This window comes from Geospiza fortis, unplaced genomic scaffold (genome assembly GCF_000277835.1).
Source record: "Geospiza fortis unplaced genomic scaffold, GeoFor_1.0 scaffold186, whole genome shotgun sequence".
In the NCBI taxonomy this organism is placed as follows: Eukaryota; Metazoa; Chordata; class Aves; order Passeriformes; family Thraupidae; genus Geospiza; species Geospiza fortis.
Genome location: NW_005054331.1, coordinates 1964712 through 1987751, shown reverse-complemented (window position 1 = coordinate 1987751; position 23040 = coordinate 1964712). Strand labels below are relative to the sequence as shown.

General features: G+C 37.2%; 1 protein-coding gene across 4 annotated transcripts in view; it reads left to right on the top strand.

Moving 5' to 3' along the window:
- The first annotated feature begins 2073 nt into the window (after positions 1-2073).
- Positions 2074-23040, top strand: part of ATP2B1 (ATPase plasma membrane Ca2+ transporting 1) — a 32598-nt gene continuing 11631 nt past the window's right edge. For all 4 annotated transcript variants that reach the window (XM_005421585.2, XM_031057578.1, XM_031057579.1 and 1 more), the window contains exons 1-14: positions 2074-2487; positions 7253-7450; positions 8273-8527; positions 8608-8733; positions 9101-9244; positions 11545-11583; positions 11929-12090; positions 13432-13646; positions 14847-15089; positions 17445-17686; positions 20270-20507; positions 21385-21564; positions 21653-21740; positions 22028-22134. In XM_005421585.2, the coding sequence (XP_005421642.1) occupies positions 2283-2487; positions 7253-7450; positions 8273-8527; positions 8608-8733; positions 9101-9244; positions 11545-11583; positions 11929-12090; positions 13432-13646; positions 14847-15089; positions 17445-17686; positions 20270-20507; positions 21385-21564; positions 21653-21740; positions 22028-22134 (2442 nt within the window). In that variant the 5' untranslated portion in view covers positions 2074-2282. The remainder of the gene's footprint in view (positions 2488-7252; positions 7451-8272; positions 8528-8607; positions 8734-9100; positions 9245-11544; positions 11584-11928; positions 12091-13431; positions 13647-14846; positions 15090-17444; positions 17687-20269; positions 20508-21384; positions 21565-21652; positions 21741-22027; positions 22135-23040) is intronic.

Below are 23040 nucleotides of genomic sequence, written 5' to 3'. Positions count from 1 at the left end.
TTTGGGTGTATTTGGACATCAAGTACAGGGCTCCTGCTAGAGGCTTGAGCAGAGCTTTTCTTAATTAAAATTGAATCAAGTTTGATGTAATTGGTTGTGGGGCCTTCTGCTTGGTCTATTTTTGCTTAATTAGCAGCTGCAGCATCTTCTCCATAGCTATACAAACTCATTTGCCTGATCTGCTTCTTGTTATACTGTCATGGCTTATGATCAGATGCCAGCTGATAAATCCTCCTAGGCTACCAGCTGGACAACAGCATCCAGCTTTTGGGCATTGGATAACAATGTGGCGTGTCTTTAAAGAAAACTCTTTCATACGTGGTTTGCATGAAATTCTTTACTTGCAGGATCACTTGTTCCCTAGCAGAACTCATTAGAGTCTTAATCAAAACTATATCCTAGCATGCAGGTTAACACTATCATCATGGACTCTTCAACTGTTCCAACATTTTCTTGCAAGTAACAGAGAAAACAATGAAGATTTAAAATTATTTTAAAATTAAGAATTTTTGGATGTTATAGAATGTTGGAAGTTTTATGCATGTGAATATTGATTGCTTTATGCTTTTTGTCACTCTCTGGAAAACAGCCATGGACAGTGGTTTTCTCAGAACCTCCTGTGACAGGAAGAGAAGAGCAGTTGCAGTTGTAGAAGTTGTAGTTCTGCCAGAGATGTGCCTGTCACTTGTGGTCAGGTGGCATCAGTTCAGGGCTTTACAGTGTCAGTGGTTGTTCTCAGGGCAAACCAAGTACTGTGCCATGGTGCTTTAAATGGTAGATTTAGTATAGCTGCAACTGATTATTTCCAGAGCAGAAATCTGAGTCTTTCCTGGAACCAAACCTTGAATTTCTGGTAATTGGGTGCTTACACCTTTACTTCAGCATAGACTCAGCAGTTCAGCCAAACAGTCCTCTAACCTGGCAAGGAAATAGCTAGAGATCTTTTCTTTGCTGATGCCTTGCCTTTATATTTTTACCTTTGCTAGGCATATGACACCTGAGGGTCTTGTTGACCTGAAAGTGTCCAAGTTGTTGTTCATCTGAGCCTGGCAGTCATGTTTTGTGGGGGAATATGTTGTTACACATGCTCATTGCACTTCATTATGCCAATAAAGCTGATTTATGTGATCAGAAGTCTGGTTTTGGCACACAGAAAATCCTCACACAGGCATGAGGAGTTGGTGTGTGCACTGCGCTATTGTGTAGCTACATGTGTACGTGCAAGATATGTCTGCTGAGCAGGGATTAGGTATAGAATGCCTAATCAGAGGCATTCTGTACCTAATATAGTTCAGATCCTCTGGCTAGATGATAATTTCTCAACTACAGTAAATACATTGATCATCAGACAGAAGAACTGCTCTCAGTCTGCTCATCCCTTCTGCAGAATGGGGATGTTGTGCAATTTTTCCCTCTCTTCAAAGAACTACATGGAGATACTGTGCAAGGCTTGAGTTGTGATGAGGTGGGCTAGAGCAGGGCTAAAACTGTATGGACGTGAAAAATTTATTAAGAGCTAGGTCTGCCTGAAGACATAATCCTACTTAGAATACAAAAGTACTTCATGTGTGGGCTAGCTTAGTGTTGAAATTTTTTGAGGTTTGCGTAAACCAATTAATGGGAACACAAAAAATCTTCCTCTTCCCGAACTCTGAGGTGAGGGCATCATTGGAAAGTGGGAATTTTTAACTTGAGCATGTTCTTTCCCCATGTGACATCACTTGTGGATGCTGCAAGCTCCATTTCCCTGGAAACAGATTTAATTTTAGGTATTTTTAAAGGTTGCTGCTTGATGATGAACCATATGGACATTTGAAGGAAAATGCCAGTGTTAAAGGCAACAGTTGTTACAAAGTTAATGATTTAAGGAAATCCAATAATGCAAGGTTGTTTTGGGGTGGAAAATATCCATTTTCTTCCTTGTCGCTCTTGTCCACAGAATGTAAACTAAAAATATTATAGGAAATTAAAAAAGAAATCTGTTCTGTAACCTTAGTACAAAGACTAGGGACTGTCTTACAATGCATTTCAGTATAGCTGTTATGTAACTGAATGTGTATCTATTCTCTCCCTAGACTGTACATGCCTTTTGGCTTTGGGGAACAGAACGCACCATGGGACAACCTCAAAGATATCTCTCCAGACGGGCTCTCTTGCTTGGGTGATGTGTCTGCTCTCCTGACTGTCTTCATACCCAAAGGATCTATTTTTCTTTTGGAAATACTTTGAGTTGAAATTTTGTTCCTTGCTGGAAACTGTCTACGCTAAAGACTGCATGCATCATGGGTGACATGGCAAACAACTCGGTTGCATACAGCAGCGTAAAAAACGCTGTAAAAGAATCTAATCATGGAGATTTTGGAGTTACTCTTGCAGAGCTCCGTTCTCTTATGGAGCTTCGAGCTGCAGATGCACTGCATAAAATACAGGAATGCTATGGTGATGTACATGGCATCTGTACAAAGTTGAAAACTTCACCAAATGAAGGTAAGTAAATTCTAACACTTACTGAGGAAACTCCATTTAGGAAAAGGCTTAGTGAGCAAACTTCTTTCTTTAATAGAACAAAGTTTGTAAAAGCATTTTAGTTACCATAACAAAATATTGCTTCTTGTTCCTTTAAGACAGAAGTATTCTATGGTAACAAGTAAGCAGGTTTTTTTCAGTTGGTCTAGCTGCATGTGAGATGTTATGTTAATGAAGTGGCACTTGGAACAAAGTTCATTGATGTAGACATCCACATATGAAACAGCAATGCAATATAGCAGTGTTCAACTCACTGTGAAAGCACCAGTTTTCTAAATAGTTCATATGACCTATAGTTCCCAATTCAGATCATGCTGTTGTAGAGCCCAGGGTTTTAATATTCTAATGCAGGGCTTATTAATGCTTCTGTGTGGCTACCTAGTTCTTGGATTTGCTAATGCAGCAATTTTTAAAACTGATTATGTGTTTGTGTTCTATTGGATTCTTAATAGCAGGATCTAGTTTTTAAATCTGCCGTATTTCTGTAGTATCAGAATTCTGTAGATTTCATTTGAACTGTTCAAAATAACTATCAATATAATTTGAAGCATTGATGTTTACTCTTAGTAGAAGGTTTGCAAAGTGATTACACAATCTTATTCCCTTGAAATAAGCATTTCTGATGAAGTCTTTACCATGTTTGACTTAGTGGCATTCTGTAAAATGTGTCTACACCATGCTTTTGCTATCTAGAGTTATTGCTCCAAGATAGACTGTACAAATGTGAAGAAATAAGTAAATAAATTTATTAAGTCTCCTTCTTGAGAACCTTCCAGCAGGCTTTCTTCCAATATTAATAAAAACTATTAAGTGTATTTGTGAAAGATGAAAATCATACTGCATAAGGTACTGTAGTATCTACATACTGTAGTACTTGCAGTAAACTGTACTTAAATTAAAATATGTAAAAACATTGACTGAAACTTACTGTGAAGTCCTGCTGTTGAGAGCAATTGAGAATTACCAAAATCAAGATTTTGGTAAATTGTAGTGTCTCTGCATTTAAGGACTCACATAGATTTTAACCAATGTGGTGTCATGTTGGTAGCAGCAAAGTACCTGCTGTCTTAATCCTGGTGAGCCGTTGCTTTCTGTTCTTCAGAAATGCTTTGGAAAGATTTACCTTCTTGGACCAAGAGCAGCCTACTAATGCCGTAAGGTACCTCTGGGTACATCTGCATTTAGCATGTTTTGGCTTGATCCACTTTTGAAGCCAGATTTCAGACTCCTGAAATCATGAGTAGATGAATTGGGTTCCTCTTACCAAACTGAAACTGTTCAGCCAGCTGACATGGCTGAACTTCCAGTGAATTGGAGTAGACCAATTTCAGGATGAAGAAGTTTGTAAAACATGAGGAGTACAAACTTCTGTTCCTTGGCAGTTGTAAAGTACAGTGCATGTGTGTGAAGCACTGTAGCGTATAAGCAGTGTAACACATCTCAGGAGCAACAGGCTCTTGTTACCCTGTTGACCTGTTGCATAGTATTGGAAGGCAGTTTCCTTTCTCTCTGAAAAGGGATATGGTTTTCTACAACTGGGAATTGAACTGAGAGTTGAAATCTGTTGTACAGTGATCTGCAAGGCTAAAGGTCCATTATTACTGCAAGCTAGGTGGAAATACAATTTTACATAGCCATGAGGCACTAAACACCTTGTATACTGCAGGATTCACTTTGTCTCTTAATGTAACAAACATGCAGGTTACTAAACATGTCACGTGTCAGAGAACTAAAACTCAAGGGTTGGATGCCCTTTCCTGCAGATTGATCGTGCTGTACTGAGGGCTGTGTGATCAAGGCCTTTCACTTGCAAAAGGATTTGATATTTAGATGTACACTGCAATCAGTTACATACTGTCACTGACTTAATAAAAGCGTGCCATCCTTTTTTAAGTGTAAGAGAAGCTCATAAACACACCAAAGACTCAACAGTTGAACATGTTAACAGGCTCAGAAAAGGTTAATTGAGTTAGAACAGCGTCCAACAGAGGTGTCATTTTGACTCTAAACCACAACATGAGAATCAGCCTCCCTGTCAGGCAACCTGCTGTAAACTTTCTGGAGGTAGTACTGGAGAGCTCTTGTAAAGGTAGAACTAGGTCTCTGCTTTTGTCAAATTCTAACCACAAGTATAGGAAGGGAGACAATACCAACGGAAAAATGTCTAGGGAAGATCTTGCAGAAAATGTGTTACACTAATACTGGCTCTCTAAAACCTCCTGTGTATACCTGCAAGGCCCTAGGACACTTTTTCCTAATCAGATGCTTTCTCTATGACATGACACTCTTACCACTATGTAATTGCCAGGGGCTTCACAGGAAAAGTACAGGTAGTTCTGACATGGTACACACTGGATGAGTTCAGCTTGTTCTGTTTCTTGCTGTGAAGTTGTTGACAACGTAAGACAACATCTATTTTCAGGCAAAATTTGGATCAAACTTATCTGATTTGAAATGAGAAATTGGAACAATCCTTTACCAGTATTACATAAAAAAATGACACTGAACAGACTTTACTGCTTACGTGTATGCAAATGTGCAAAATGAATGTTTGACATATCTTTAGTAGCAGCAGTCGGTCTAATATTCTGGATAGATATAGATATTTCTAATAAAATTTGAATATGAAGTATTAACTAGTCCCTTGGCTAATATTTTTCAAACTTAACCCCAAATAACATAAATTGCCCTTGTTAAGACGCATAATTAAGAATACAATGGCAGTAGTTTTGATCTCAGGACTGTAGATTGTGAACTGTGAAATTGCCTGCTGTCAGGTAAATGTAGCAAGTTCAGTAATGGTGCATGGTGTATTATAGTGTATACTAAAAATACAAATGGTTTTTGTCTTCGCTAGGCTTATTTACTAATCTTCACTAAGTGGTTCTGATAGTAGCTTGACTTTATATAGCCTCATTTGGAAGCATTTTTCATTTTTCAAGGACCTTTGTTGTATACTTCTGATGTATACTTCTGTACTGTGGTACCCTGGAAAGGGAGGAAGAGGGTGATGTTGCTAATGTTATGTAAATAAATTTCTGAACTCTGCCATGTTAAAGGAATAGAGAAGTAGTATCTTTTGCAAAACAGCAATATGGCCCAGCCTTTTGGAATGACCACACTGTCCTGAGTTTCTGTAGATCCTATAATGTATCGCTTGATTTTGAAAATATTCTTGCAGTGCTCTTTGAGTTGAGAGTGAAAGTAAGCACCTTAAAGCTTGAACTGCAAGAAGTGTAAGATTATGGCTAATGAGTACAATTTCTGCTTTCTATTAAACCTTCAAAGACATGAATTCAGGGTGAATTGAAGACTGTTAAAATAAATGTAATATATCATATACACAGAGTATGTTTAATTAATTTCTCTTTTGAAGAGATCTGCATATAGTTTGCTTTTCAGTTAAGTGATTCCATAGCAGTTGTTAGCATTCAAAATTGAGCTTTGCAGTTCAGTAACCTTTTCAAAGTGTCTTGAAATATGTGATGATTCTCGGATATGTCTGTTAGAGGTGTTAAAAACCCCCCTTATTATGAAAGCCAGCTGGAGTGGCTACTGTTCTTATTTATTACCGAGCATGTTTGCAATGCATTTATCACTAAGCAGCTGGGTTAGCTACTAAAAAAATTGCTACTAAGAAAATAATTGTCTTTGAGCTGGTGCTAATATCATGACCTTGGGGTCAACATGATTGAAGTACCCAGACCTTTGCTCTGAAGTTTGGCAATTTTGATTTGAAAAATGAGCTTAATTCTGAAGGGTGGGTTAGTCAGCTGGACATTTTTAGAGAAGTAACCAGGAGATCTGCTCACTGAAGACCTTGAGTGCATGACTTTGCACTGAAAATACTTGGTATTCCTTTATTTTTAAGATCTTGGCAAGTTCTTGAAACATGCTGTAGTTTTCGTGTAGGCCCCTCACTCTTGTCTGCTCATGTCCCTTAAGGATGGTACCAGAATTGAGACAGAGGAGGACTCAATGCCATTTAAGAAGGAAGATAGGTACAAAACTGAGGTGATAGACCCGGCATAGTGCTAAACGTGGGCTCTCTCTGTGTAAGAGGAGATAGAAAGTGAAGCTTCAGAAGAACAAATAACTACCACCATTCCAGGTGGAAGCAGCATCATAAAAGTGGTTGCATCTTTCCCCATGGTGCCTGCAGAGAGCTTCAACCATTTTAAGTAGTATTTTATATAATAATTATTATGGAAGTATAATAATTATAATAGTCACATTTTTAATTATAATAAACATCTCATTATAAATGTTACATTACTTTTAGGATCCTAGGATGTTGTGTCTGAATACAGAATCCCTACACTGGGAACCAGAGCTGCCTTCACGGGCTGTGGTCTTGCTAAAGCTTTATGGTGCTACTCAGTCTCAGTAGTAGTAACTCTACTAATGGTCTTGTCTTGCAAACTTGTTTACTTTGAACAAAGGTATGTCTGTTATTATTACTCTGTTCCTATGTCAGATTAAGTGACATATTAAGCAGGTAGACCATCAACTTTATTTTGGCAAGGTGAGAATTGTAAAATGGAGCTGGCTTTCTATAGTGACTGGTTTAAGGGTATTACTTCCGTAATTATGTTTGAGATGTGGCTTTTTTGGTTTTGTTACTGAAATATGGAGTGGGACTTGATTCCATGAGTGGGAAACTTCAGTCACTTCTAATGTGAGGGTGAAATGTGTGTGTCACTAACTTTGTCTTATTGTTACATAGGTTTAAGTGGAAATCCAGCAGATATAGAAAGGAGAGAAGCAGTTTTTGGGAAGAACTTTATACCTCCTAAAAAGCCAAAAACATTTCTTCAGTTAGTATGGGAAGCACTACAGGACGTTACACTAATTATATTAGAAATTGCAGCCGTAGTATCCTTGGGCCTTTCTTTTTACCAGCCTCCAGGAGGAAATGAATCGTGTAAGTAAACTTTTTGAAAAGTAGGTATCTACTATTATTATACTACTGACTTTCCTGGTTCAACATGCCTGTGCTGTAAATCTGATGGGAGACAGTAAGTCAGTGGAAAAGCAGCTTATTGTTCCTTATTGAGAGCACATTGCTAAAACTCTAGCTTGCCTTAAAAGGGCAACATGAGATTTCCTTGGTCATGATCTGGTATTATTCTGACCAAAGGTAAATTGCAAGCAGCAGGAACAAGAAATTGTTTGAAATCCAGTCTCTGTGCAAGTGGGGTTTTTTTTAGCTTTGCCTCAAATATTTAAGCAATTTATAATTTGCAGTCATGGGCTTTCTTTGAGGAGTCAGCAAGTCTGAAATTTTCTTTAATTTGTGATACGACACTGGTAACTTTATAATTTAAGAAATGAGGCTATATTTATACTTTAAACAGAAAATAAAGGGATTGTGACTTCATTTAACTGAATTTTTGCGGTGATATCTGGTTTGTTAAGACAAACGTAAAGTTGGATATGTTGACAAAGCAGAGTGTTGTTTACCAGTCTGGCATTCTTATGCCATCATTTAACAAAATAAGGGCAGGAAACTTTCTCTCTATCAATTTCTCTTGTGCTCAGATAAGCAACGTGGTTTAACTTCAAGTTGCTCTAGCTTTCAGGTTCTTTATCTTCTTTGTACGTTACCCTTACAGAAATAGAGGTGAAATTGCAAAGAAGGCTAGCATGGAAAATGTTTAGCAGCTGCAAGTTTTTTGTGTGCCAAAACTTTCATTGTTGAAATATCTTTGTGAACTTTCTTAAATCTAAAACCTGTTTTCTGCAGTATGTGGATCAGTAAATGTTGGTGAAGAAGAGGAGGAATCTGAAGCAGGTTGGATTGAAGGAGCAGCAATCCTCCTATCTGTAGTTTGTGTGGTATTAGTAACAGCTTTCAATGACTGGAGTAAAGAGAAACAATTTCGGGGATTGCAGAGCCGTATTGAACAAGAACAGAAATTCACAGTCATCAGAGGTGGCCAAGTCATCCAAATACCAGTAGCTGACATAATTGTTGGAGATATTGCACAAGTGAAATATGGTAAACATATTTTTAAAGTTGAACTTTCTTTTATTTTTAAAAAAGGAACTGCAGTCAACAAACCCAGTGATCTCTCGTAGGTGACCTTTTACCAGCTGATGGTGTACTCATTCAAGGAAATGACCTCAAAATTGATGAAAGCTCGCTGACTGGGGAATCTGATCATGTTAAGAAATCTCTGGACAGAGATCCTATGCTGCTGTCAGGTGTGTAGCATTTGACAATTTTTCAATAAAGTAGGTTGTTTCTGCAGTAAGGTGGTTATTTAAAATTTTGTGGTTAGAACTAGCAAATTGTTTTTTATCCAGGTTGTCTCCTTGAACTATCCCAAACCAGTCCACAAAGTACAGAACTTTGTTGGAGTGATCAGACCTATAAAACTGACAAATATTTTGTGTAGTTGCTTATGGGTTTACTTTCCAGATAGCTTTGGCAGCTAAAGCTTTAGGGGGAGCACAGTGGTACATACACACAGCTCAGAGTTTTGTCAAAGTCAAGGTTGAAAGCTAACTTCCTCAAAGTACTTCTGTGCCCTGCTCACGTCTCAGTGGAAATCCTGATTCAATCTTTCAGGTACACATGTGATGGAAGGCTCTGGAAGAATGGTGGTTACTGCTGTAGGTGTGAACTCTCAGACTGGAATCATCTTTACCTTACTTGGGGCTGGAGGAGATGAAGAGGAGAAGGAGAAGGAAAAAGAAAAGAAGGAAAAGAAAAGTAGGCATAATAATCTTAAATACCTTGTTGGGGGAGTGGGGATGGTGGTGAACTTTTGAATATTACTGGATAAAAACATGTTCCAGTCATCCAAAGCCAGAAAGCTTTCTAAAAAACTCATACCTTGTGTAGGTTTCACAGGAAAAACAACTTGGGTCCAGTGACCTGAGAGTGCACCACTGCTACTAACTCTTGTCACATGGAATTTAGTTAAACTTCAGATCCCGTTGATCAGTCAGAGTTTGGAAAGTTTGCAATTACTAACTAGCCATACATACCATGTATAAATAGTTAAACTCTCATCCTGTGTAACTTCAAGGTGCATTGATGTCTAATAGCAAATACTTGTTTATGGAAAACAAGTTATTGTGAAGTTTAACTTAATAAGTATCTAGTCATACTTATAAGTGACCTTTTTATCAGAGGGATACAAGACAATAATGGAAAATTCACACAGAAATGTGTTTAAGATTCTCAGAGACTTTCACACTCAATAGGCAATTGCTAAAATGTGTGCTCTGTGGAGGAATTGAGATTGAAATTTTTTCGTCTTGTCCTAATCCACAAATACTTTACAATTCTGACCCTTCTTGAAACTTGAAAAAAGTGAGTTTCTTTACAAGTTAGAAAAATTATTACAAGAAGAATTGAAAGTTTTAAGTTAGTTTCAAGCTCAAGCATGACAGCAAAAAGTAAAAGCTGACCTGCCACACTTGCAGTCATTAGTGTGAAGCAGTTGCCATCCTGTGACTTCCCCTTACAGAGGAAGGAGAAGGAAACAAATAACAGTACCGGCTGCTACAGGAGATATGGAGTGGATTATAGCTTTTATTAATATTCTGCTAGTGTTTATTATTCTAAAAGCAGAAGTCTCTTGACAAGCAGTGTTTTGGTGTATCCTAGGACCCAAACACTAGTGGAGTTTTTTTGTCTCTCAAGATAGAGAGGTTCCTCTTTCCCTTAAGTTAGGTGCCTAATAAGATTCTCCTTGATAAAACTTGGGTTAAACTAAATTACCTTCTCTGTGAATGTTAAGGAGATTATAGGGACTATATTTAGCCAGCTGTATATGGCACAGTTCAGAGTGAAAGCAAATGTATGTACAAGCAGTTGCAAGTAATTCAAATGTAGAACTTCGCTCCTGAAAGAGGAAGAGAGGAACTAGGGGAGAAGAAATACAAAATCAGGAAGCAATGATGAGTTCCTAAAAAGTCTGAGGTGGCATCTTCCAGAGAAAATGAACATTTTTTTTTTCCTGTTAAGCTGTTGTGAGAATGCTGGGAGAAATCTTATGTATAGAAATCAGAGTGTGTCTACAGTAATGGTGTAGTGGAGATATTAAATGTCATGCCAGACGGGCTGGTTGATAATTTGATTTTCTTCTACTTGAGTACTGTTGTAAATTTTGGTCTACATAACCTAAGGCCAAAGACTTGATGAATTACCAGTAATCCTGAAAATGTTTGGGTATTGTTCTAAATTGCTCAATTTTGTGCTTTCATTTCAGGTTATCACAATATAACCCTTGCTTTCTCTACTTAAAAATAAAGTTTGTCACTTTCTAAGCCCCCAAAACCAACACGTGATGTGTTAGTCTTCCAACCTTTAATATTTCACTTGTTAAATTCTGTCATTATTTCACTGTCCTTCTTTATGATCTCTTGTTGAGCCTCATTTCTGAACACAGGTAGGAGTGATATTTTATTATGAACTTGAGCTATTCTCACTGTGATGTATGTTACATTGCATACAGATTTATGCTTATGTTTGTGTAAATAATAATCCAGTAATCCAGTGCTGTACCTCCACTAAGCTTTGCTATGGATTTATGAGTATTTTATACCACAGTAGCTTCTGCAATGTTGTACAAAAGCACTGATTCTCAAAGTGAGACCCTGCAGTTTATTTACAGAGGTAGTCAGATTCTGGTGGCAAGAATTGGAGGAATACAGCAAGATGGAGGCCACCAGAATCACTGAATTGTCACAAATATCTTTCCTAGAAAAACATGTCAGGATGTCTTTTGTGAAGCTTTCCTCACAAGCCATAAGTGTCAGTATAAGTAATTTGTGCAAACTTAACCATGGTAGATTAACACTGCATCAGTCTTGTCTGGTAGGAGAAAAGTAAAGTCCAAAAAGTGCCATGAGCTGTTTCTGTGAACAGACTTACATGTTTTACTTTTTTGTAATGCAGTTTCCTGTTTTAGCAGAGTAATGTAGTTATTATGTAAAAACATAAATAAAATAATGAATTCTGCACAGCCAGCTTAAAACACAACTTGTTTCCCTCTCTGACAGGTAAAAAGCAAGATGGATCTGTTGAAAACCGTAACAAAGGTAAATGCAGGTTCCCTGATTCTTTCTTGCAAGTCTCTGTTTTCTAAGAGTGTAGGTGAATACAGACTTCCCTATAAAAATGCATATTGAATGCTTATATCCAAAGTTCTTATGGTAAGGATGGTATAAGTGAATCTGCCCAAAACAACTGCTTCACTGAACCTGGTATTCTATCAGCTATACACAATACACTTATTTAAACATTCATGTATAGTATGGCCTCTCAGGATAGAAGATAATTCTCAGTGCTATTATATTTAGTGGAGCTGGGTATTAAGCTTTTTAGGTAACCTTGATTTGAAAGACTCACCAATGACTAAACTTTTTTTTGATTTTAACTTCTAGCTAAAGCTCAGGATGGTGCAGCCATGGAAATGCAGCCGCTGAAGAGTGAGGATGGTGGAGATGGAGATGAGAAAGACAAGAAGAAAGCAAACTTGCCAAAGAAGGAAAAGTCAGTTCTCCAAGGCAAACTCACAAAGCTTGCAGTTCAGATTGGCAAAGCAGGTACAACGTCTTGGTACTCTCCTTATGTTGATGTAATGGTAAAAAAAGTTGGAACATGCATAGTTTGTGAGGAGATAAAATAATCAAACCACTCAAGGCTGGCTACTTAAGTGCAAAATTCTAATGCTTGTAAGTATGCTGCTGTGCCTGAGTATGCTGATGGCATCTCAGGCTCTGTCATGTGGATGGCTTTTATTTTTCCTTAGTTTAAATAGAGTCAGGCTTTCAAGTGCCAGCTTCTAGGAGGGGAAATTCCAGCTTCGTACATTGGACAACTGTTATGAAAGATCTTTTTAGGTTAGACGTAGCATTTAGCAATGTACCAAGAGAACTGTAAATTGAGTGAAGCCTGGAAAATGTGGTACAGTCAATGAGATTATCTTTAGTACTTTCAGAGGCTTAGAATTTTCCACTTAACATATGCCTTGTTGATACATATGCCTTATTGACTTCCTACTTTTCTATCAGCTAATATTCAGCTGCCTTGTCAAAATCTTTGGTTGATTGTTTCTGCCTGAAAGTAGGCTAAAACAACAGTGAAGTTCACTATAAAATTTAGGCTATATTATCTAGTGTATAGTGGTTTAATTCAAATATTTCAGGATATTCCATGTAGAATTGTTGAAAGGTTCAGACTGGAAGGAATGTCAAGACTTCTAGCCCAGCTCATGACTCAAGAAGGGCTGACTTTAGCATCTGGGTCAGACACTTACAGCTTGAAATGGAGCAATGAAACTTTTAGCTGTAGCACTCTGCAGTTGTGTATGGTGATATTAATTTTTAAGTGAGATAAACAAATTCCATTATATGTGTACTGTAAACTACTGTCCTCATCAAAGATTTTTTTTTCATATCTTCCAAGAGGTGTTATGTTCCTTTATGTACCTTTTGACCCATTGTAGTTCCCCACACAGCTTTAATACTCATCTACTTCATGCATGGATTTGCCTGTCCTCCTGCTTTGAGACTGCACTGAAGCACTCTACTGAATCAGTCAGCATAAAATTGGTGAAGGCTTCCTGAATTTTTTCACTTCTTGTTCTGCTTAGTCAATTGACTTTACATATTGGTCTGTCCTGTTACTAATTAGCTCCATGCTTTTCAATTAAATTGGAGAAAAAAAAAAGATTTCTAGGTACTTCTAGGTGAAATGCATGAGGAAATACTTGCATTGGAAGCGGGAACACCTCTGAGAGCTGCCTCCATGTTTTGACTTGCTTGTTTGAAACCTTAGTTCTAATCTAGCTTGTATAAGGGCAGAAGTATTTGCATGTATCTACAGTCTGTATTGCTAAATATTTGAAACAATTTCTTAAAACTGTTTATTCTCTTTTTAACAAGGTTTGTTGATGTCTGCAATCACAGTCATTATCCTTGTGTTATATTTTGTAATTGATACCTTCTGGGTTCAGAAGAGACCTTGGCTTGCTGAATGTACCCCAATTTATATTCAGTATTTTGTGAAGTTCTTCATTATTGGAGTTACAGTCTTGGTGGTGGCAGTACCAGAAGGTCTTCCACTTGCAGTCACTATATCTCTGGCTTACTCTGTTAAGGTAAGTGGGTAGAGGGCAAATAGATTTTTTTTTTAAGGTAGGTGGACATATTCATCGGCTGTTAAATACAAACTGAGTTTTACTGCTGCATCACAGATATATATATTTATGTTAGACTGGGAAGAAGCTTTTCTTGTTTTCTGAACTGCATAAGACTTCTCCTGCAATACTTTTCTTCATCTTTGAATGAATACACACTGACAAGAACGGTGAGCATTGCCAGCCTGTTGTCACCAGCTAAAGATAAATGGGTTCAGTATGTAGCATTGTAGCATTTGCTTACAAGAAACAGATGTCTTAGCGTTTGTAAATAACAAACTTTTCTGTAAATGTGAACTACCTAGCTGTTGCATTAAAAAATTGCTATGAAAGCTTCTGGATTGATTTTTTTTTTGGAAGACTAACTAGTGTAAAGCATTTTGTTTTCTGCTTACTATACAGCACGTTTTTTTTAACTTAAGCTCTTTGTGTTCTTAATTTTCTTACTGTATCAGCGTGCTGAGACTGATTATTTATCTAAAATCTATTTGTAAACACAATGGGTGCTTAGGCTGTGTTCTAAATTCATAGCTTACAGCACTTACTAGTAATAGCCTTACTGTATAATTTGAAATTTATCTTCCTCTAAGAGGTGAAAGTACTATAGAAGCCTGTTAAGGAAAGAATTTAAAGTGATATTTAATCTATGAAACTCATGTAACCCTCACTATTTTAGTTGAAACATTACGTTCCCAATTTGTATTTGATTATAAGTCTGAATTTAGGATCTTTGAAATCAGTATTATCTGATCTTCAGATAGACCAAATAAGCTGCATTAGACTTTTCTTGTAAGCAGAAACATTTTTTAATCATTGTATCTGGTAAAGTTCAAAGTTTACCTCTTCTCAATTTCTAAATATTGTTATAAACTGTTTTCTCCTAACAATCTGAATAGTATCAATAGTCAGTGTGACATGAAGGTACAGGGGATTAAGATTGTACTTATGTACCTTGTTCAAAATGATGCTTACTGTGACATAATGGACTTCAGGAGATCTATTCAGAAAGTGGCAGCTGCAAGTTCTTCCTCTGAAATATGCCAGATAACTTAATGACTGAGTGTTTTCTGAAAGTGCTGTGTAAGGCTGGATCCCATAAATGAGAATTTCTGAAGTCAAGTAATGGTCATGGATTGCTGTTAACTGCTTTTATTTCCTTAGAAAATGATGAAAGATAATAACTTGGTGAGACATCTGGACGCATGTGAAACTATGGGCAATGCCACAGCCATTTGCTCAGATAAAACGGGAACATTGACTATGAACAGAATGACAGTGGTCCAAGCCTACATCAATGAAAAACATTATAAAAAAATTCCAGAACCAGAAGCTATTCCAGAGAAAACTATGGCTTATCTTGTGACAGGAATTTCTGTTAATTGTGCTTATACTTCCAAAATACTGGTAAGTTGATTTCTTAATTCCAATCAAGATAACTGAGTAACTTCCTCAAAAGATGCAAATTGTCTGATGGCCACAGGCCATTTCGGTGTAAATGTGTGGCACAATGCAGGGTAAGGTATCTTGTACCTGCTGTAAACTGCTCAACCATTCATTTGAAACTTAATGGAAAAAATAATTTATTTCAGTTAGAACTGATAATTCAAAGATAACATCTCAAGATAATTTCCTTTCAAGTTCACAGTTGTTTGTTTTTATAAGTGGGGCTGTTTATGCCACTTGAAGAGTGTCTTGCCTGGATTTGAGCACCATTTGAAAATAAATATTAAACTATTAATATTGAAGAGTAGTACATTAAATAAAATATAATGAAAAAATGTAACTATAGGTAAGGATTTTGATGGATTTTTATTCCAGATACTGCTGTGTAAGTTTGTAAGCTTTAGAATTGTAACATATTTGCCAAAATCTTATTTGAAACTTGCAAAATGTTTTGAAATGAAAGACTAATGGACTGTTACAGATTTTACCTAGTGGATTATTTAACATTTTGTGTGCATTATTTTCTAAATCTCTAAACATAGGTTCCTTGCTATAGTTATTCCAACATGTATAACTTACATTCTTCAGGCAGTAAAAATAATAAGTAAGATTTAGTAAATGAATTAGCATGTCAAGATTTTGCAGAAGCCTCCACTATGGATGCTTTGTACACAAATAGCACTGAAAACTGAGTTCAAAAGCTACTTATCAGCCTATAAAAATGGTATGTCTGCAAGAATTTCCACAATAGAAGTACTTGAGGCAGCGCATAAAGTTTGACAGCACTGATTTCTCTGAAACAAGATGGAAATTCTATAATGAGTTACAGCACATGAGGAGTTTCACAGTCTGTCTTCTAAAGCTCTTTCTATACCAAGAACAAGGTAGCTGTATGTAAGCTGACCAAGTCCCTTATTACTACAATTTTAACTGAATTACATCCACTGCAGTAGAGTTAGGCTGCTTTGCAGAATCAGAGAGGGCTGAAAGGGACCTCTTGAGAGAGCCTCTGACCCACTCCTCCTGATCAAAGTGAAGTCAGCTAGAGCACATTGCTCAGGGCACTCACCCAGCACTTAATAATCTCAAAGGATGGAGACTTTGCAACCTTTTGGGCAGCCTGATCAAGTATTTTATCACCCCTAGAGTAAAAGGTGTTTCCTTATTGAGTTTCAAGATCTTCAGTTTGGATCCATTGCCTGTTGTCCTTTCACTGGGCACCACTAGGAAGGTCTGGCCAGACAGTCCTTAGCCTTGTTCCAGCCATGTGCCTTATTCAGGCATTCAATACACATCAAAAAGTTTCTCTCCCAGAGTGTTGTCTTCTCCTGACTGAAGCTCATCCTCGTATGTCGGGTGCTTGAGTCTCTGTATTATCCTTGTGTGCCATGGATGCACTTACTCCTGGATGTTGGTATCTCTCATACTGGGGCACCCAGAACTGGGTGTCTCAAACCGCACATTAAAGTGAATGTTTTCAAAGTGTGAGTATTCAGTACAGCCAAATTCAAAATCTTGCAGCTCTGAACAATGAAAATGGACCACTGACTTATGATTAATGTAGTTCAGCTCTAGCCACCTAAGACATATCAGATGAAGTAAGTGCTTCTCCATATTTTGCTTCAAAAAATACTGTGGTGTTATGCATATATAAACTCAAATATTTTGAGATAAATACTTCTTTAGTTGCAGGACTAGCATGTGCATAACCCATTGTTGAGATAAGAAACTTTTTCTGGTATTAAAGGATTGGAAACTTGTTTCTGAACTCTTTCCAGTTAAATAGGCCATGGCCTGGAAAACAGAACTTGTAGTGAGACTTAAGAAGCTTAAATGCTTAGTTTGTTCAGAAGAAGGCTAACAGGTGATGTGGTCATAGTCTAAGTCATTGGAGAATTATTACAGGAGAGGATACTTTAATTTAGCAGAAATAATGCCATTTAGCTTGCTGAAGTCAGTATATGTGAACTTATCTGTACTTTTAAAATCCAAAACAATTGTTCAGGGTCTACACTCAATTGATCAGATAAATATTTAAAGTAATGGAAAATGCCCTTTAGAAAGGTCATGTTGGGATTGATACAAACTTAATGGGTGATTTCTGAAGGACTGAAAGGTCCTAAATAGGTACAGAAGTTACTTTTAAAAAGCAGCATATGACTTTAGATTATGACTCATAGGAATTTATTAAGTAATTACTGAAAAAGAAAACCTCCCCATCCCAGAACTAAGCTTGTCCTTCCTTGTGTTTTAAGTGCTATGCTTCAGTGGTTTATAAGTTAACCTAATCAGTGATGGTTCTTGTTCTTCTTGCAGCCTCCTGAAAAGGAAGGTGGCCTACCACGTCATGTTGGAAATAAAACTGAATGTGCCTTGCTGGGATTGCTCTTGGATTTAAAACGTGATTATCAGGATGTAAGAAATGAGATACCAGAAGAGGATTTGTACAAAGTGTACACCTTCAACTCTGTTAGAAAATCGATGAGTACCGTGTTGAAAAACTCTGATGGCAGTTTCCGGATATTCAGTAAAGGTGCCTCTGAGATAGTTCTTAAAAAGTAAGAATGACTATTACTGTGATTCAGCACTTAACTTTTGCTATGTGTTGTGATAGGTGGAGAGACTGATATGCTAAACAACATAGACAAGTATTCCACAGACTATCAAATCACAGATAAGGGCAGCAGTCCTACACCCTTCAGCTTCACAGCTTGTCTCCTCCTGTTCTCCTGTTGTTTGACTTTCTGCAGTAAGATCGGCCATTAGCATTTCAAACACTCCAGCCCTACCCCTCAAAACAAAAGAAAAGAGAAAGAGATGGTCATCATTCTTTAGTTAAACTATTTTACTTTTAGGTGTGGTTGATCAAAATGCTCACCTGCCTTATAGTAAAGTCCTATCAATTGATATGCCTAAATTCCAGGAAGGGCTTGTACCTTTGAAGAGTGATTACTTTTAGCATATTACTGCTTAGACTGTGCAACTTTCTGTTGAAGCTGATAATTTTAACAGGAGCTTGAACTTGAATGTTCGAGCCACTTGAGGGGTTTTAATGTGACAAAGCAATTGCTTCCTTATCCATCTGCCCACCTAGAAAGGATTTATTAGGATGAGATTAGACTTAGTGAGCGATTAGGTACCACTGGGACAAACCTTTATAGGTGTGAAGTCAGCTGTGGTAACTCCTAACTAGGTGAGGAGAGATGTCACACATGTATGCATCATGTTCTTTAGGAACAGCAGTTGGTAGCCAGGCCTGTTTTGGTTCTGATGTCGAAGTATTTCTAGTCTGAGTAGCACATAGATTATATTCATCAGTTAAATTTACTTTTTTGCTTGTTAATAGCTCCCCAAATCATTACCTAGGAAGGTACTAATATACTAAAGAAAAAATATGAGCTCTTCCTTCTCCTCAGCTTTTTGCTGAGAACAAAATGTCAATCTTTAAAGGACTCTTGTTCTTGATATGAAACTTAAAATCTTTTTTTTTGCAAAGCTACATTTTAAAGCCAACCTTATCAATGAATAGATGGGCCTATATTCACATTACTTACACCTTCTGAAGTATTTTGTAACTTACAATATTGGACAACTGAACTGTAGAAGTTGCTAGAACTCAGTCATCCCAGACTCATATGGTCCACTTGACTTAGTAACTGAAATAACAAAATAGATAATAAGAGCATTTAGCAAAGAACAAGAAAACCTAGACTGATTTGGATATTATAGGAATAGTGTTCAAATAGCAAACTACTTCAGAGTATACACTGAATTGGACAAAGATATAGCCATCATAATCTGCTTCCTATGCAGTACCTGTAATCTGGTTTGTCAGTTGTGCTGCTCCTTCTCTATTTCAACATATATAACTACACTTGAATAGTGAAACTTAAACATGAACATTTATAAGGTACAAATGAATCACTAGTAAGTGTAGAAGTGCAGAAACTTTTGCAGGTAAAGCACTTTCTTTTTTCTTTCCTTATCACTAAGTCAAATATTTGAAATGAGTTCCAGTGCGGTTTTGCATGGAATTTATTTATGTGTATTTAGTCATATTGGAATGTTTAAATTGGTCACCAGCCTTATGATTGCAGCTAACACTAGATATCCTTAATGATTGCTGACATTTGAACCGATAAGTAAAATCATAAAATTCACACAGACTTTGAATTTCAGTTATGATATGAATTTTGAAGCTCTAAGGGACTGCTTCATTTTAATTTTTTGTGTGAGGTGGAAACTTTTAGGGGAATTCCCTAAATCCTTGGACCATACACTTAACTGTAACACTTGTCATTTTTAATAGCATTACTTTATGGCAAAACTTTGCAAAGAGCCCATGAGCAAGATTTAATTTCTTGTTCAAATCATTGGTAGTGTTGTATTCATGGCATCAATATTCATAAAGTATATATGCTCTCCGTGAAAGCAGTGGCATCTTTGGCATGAAGAAACGTAATTAGGGGAGCAAGTATTGAAATGCTAGAGTGCATAGTAGTGAATCCAGTCTCCTATACAAACATTTTAATCCGTTTCAATATTTGTTTTTAATATTTCACATTGTCTCACATACCAGATGCTCTCTGAATTCTCTGCACTTAGATTGGGGGGGAAGGGCAAAGGCTGCAAACTTTTTTATTCTTAAGGGTAGCAGTACCTAAGTTTGCTTATAGTGCTGTAAATTTAATGCTTGCAACTGTTCAAGCAGCTCATGAGTGTTCTGAAAGTGTGTTTACTTCTGAGACTGTATTGCTGTTAACAAGGTGGGATTATTTTGCTGAGCTTGAAACTGGATTGCCTGACTCAACCAGTGCAGACACCAGTCTGTTTACATACAATGGAGAAATGGATACTTCTGGGAGGTAACTGATGTTTGTGTGTGAAATTCGTCGGGCATTACTTTCATCCTAGGATGATTGGCTCAGTTTAACTTTCTACAGAAAGTATGTTTTGCAACTGAAGAAAGTGCATTTGGAGAAGATTACCTTAGAGAGATACCACTACTGGCTTTTTGTGCCTGTGTGTTAGGGTCTAGCAAAAACACAGCTTATAGAAACTTATTGGACTTGACTGATATGCTAAAGAGTGAGTTGAACTTCTGGTTAAAATTTGATAACTGTTTAAACCTTTCTTTCCAGGTGCTTCAAAATACTGAGTGCTAATGGAGAACCAAAGGTATTTAGACCTAGGGACCGCGATGATATTGTGAAAACTGTAATTGAGCCAATGGCCTCTGAAGGTCTCAGAACCATCTGCCTGGCATTCAGAGACTTCCCAGCAGGGGAACCTGAGCCAGAGTGGGACAATGAAAATGATATTGTTACTGGTCTGACATGCATTGCTGTTGTTGGGATTGAAGATCCTGTGAGACCTGAGGTAGGGTCACCAGCTAAGCTGCAGTTATTCTGTTACACGGGATTCATGTTTTTCATCATGCAGAGTAAAAGGAACTGAACTGCTATTGTATGCCTTAAGCATAGTTGAAATGAAAATCTAATTTCTTAAAGGGAAAGTTAATGGAGCTATAAAAGCAGATTAAAACTACTTAATGTCACTTATGCTGTGTTACTGAAGCTCTGTACAAACTAATAACTTAAGGTACTTACTGTGCAGGATCTCAGTAAATGAAACAACTTTTTATTTTTTTACCACTTGGAGTATTAGGACTTTTGGTTTGGATAAGATTAGCCATTGTGCTTGTTACCAGCTTCTCATGGGGAATGTGGAGAGAGGTGAGCTTGTCGCCTGAGAACTGGGGGCAAGGAGTATGGCTTGTGGTTGAGGTGTAAGGTTTTTCAATAGTGAAATCTTTTATGCCCATATGCATGTGGAAATTGGGGCTAATCTGCACTACTGTCACTTCACAGTAAAAGTTACTGATGAAGTAGTGGCGTATGAGCTGTAGTTTATTTCACATAATCATAAATAAAATGTCAGTACTCAGTACAACCTAATATGTCATGAGGATTTTTGTGGTATTTTGAATACTGTAGTATTTGAAAAATTGCAGGAGGGAGGGGAACAGATATAGCAGTGGCACAAAGCCCCTTGCCAGAATTGCAGCTTGTGTGGTTTTTAGGAAAAGAATTGTGGTATGCTACTTAATTTTTTTTTAATGTTCCATAACTACAGTCTTAATTTTAAAATAGCAGTTATCCTGTACTGAGCCATAAACATTCCTTTCACTCACACGTCTAGATTTAGTTAACTAATGCACGGTCTCTGAGCCTGTGGGGTTTTTCCTTGCTTACAGGTACCTGATGCAATAAAAAAGTGCCAACGTGCAGGCATAACTGTACGTATGGTCACTGGTGATAACATTAACACTGCTCGTGCTATTGCACTGAAATGTGGTATTCTGAATCCTGGTGAAGACTTCCTGTGTTTAGAGGGCAAAGACTTTAACAGGAGAATACGCAATGAAAAAGGAGAGGTAAGCATACTGACTCTCTCAGCAAGTAGAACAACAGATACTCTAAGTTTCCTACCTATGTAAAATACAACCAATGCTCTTTCTGCAGATTGAGCAAGAGCGAATAGATAAAATTTGGCCAAAGCTTCGTGTTCTTGCAAGATCTTCTCCCACTGACAAACACACTCTAGTAAAAGGTAGGTAAAAATTCTCTGAGCTTTTAAGTTGGATTTTTTTCCCTGTGCTTCTAGGAAAAAAAAATTAGGACTGAGCAATGGGAAATGCTTGTGAAGATGTTTCCAAATGATTTTTTTCTTTTCTGCTTGAGAGGTAGAGCAAATAAGAACTGTTTTTGGTGACTGTTGTGTTTGTTTGTTTTTTGTTTTATGACTGATAAAGACAAAACCTGGGTTTCTCTTTCAGGCTAAGTCTTTTCTGTGTTGTTAATTTATAACTATAACACTTGTATGTCATTTTATTTTAGGTATAATTGACAGCACTGTCTTTGACCAGAGGCAAGTTGTAGCAGTAACTGGTGATGGTACCAATGATGGTCCAGCTTTGAAGAAGGCAGATGTTGGATTTGCTATGGTAGGATTTTTTTTTTTTTGCATCCTCAGTATTTTATCAATGACTTATCAAATCACTTCAGATTGAAGAACATTGTTTCATGAGCAGGAAGACCATAATGAAAGAGACTGCCAGTTGATGTTCAAAATGGCTTTGGAGGCCATATCTTGTACATCTGAAGTACAATTGAAGCAACAGCATTTTATGATAGTGTAGGATCTGCACTTGTCTGGATGATTTGTTACATTACATGGCTTTCTCTTGCTACCCTTTCACATGGCTGCCAAACGGTGTCTTGGCTTTTAAGTGCTTATACTGCATAGACTCATGCTTTAAGTATGTGGGTTTCAGCTTCTTTCAAGACACAGAGTAAGATAGATTCCTCAAGCTTCCTTGTGCCACAGGATTCCTCCTCAGTCTTAAATGTAAGAGGTACACTTTGGTCATGGCAGCTCACTGTAGTCTTAAAGCAATTGAAAGGAAAGAAAAAAATGAAGACCACACTCTCCTATACCACATGCAGAAAAAGAAGGACAGACTCAGATTCTGCTCCTGAAAGAAAAAATGGGAAAGAGATTTCACATCATTCTCAAGGAACTCTTTTCAAAAACATAACTTAAAAATTTGACAGGTACATATGAAATGTTCTCTAGACTGTAACAGTCTTGTTGTAACAAGTATCTTTGTATAGCTGCTGTAGTTGCCCCTGTCAGGGGCAGATTTGTTTATCTGTTTTGAATGTTTCCTGCAGTTGCTGTCTGTGTTCATCAGTGTAAGGAACTATCTTCTCTAACTGCTTATGTAAATAGCACTTAAAATATACCATATGATGTCTAAAGGTACCTTTTAAGGTGTACACATAGCTGTGCAAGTGACTCATTTCCTTGACAAAATGATATATCAAGAGTAGGGATCATTAAGTTTGCT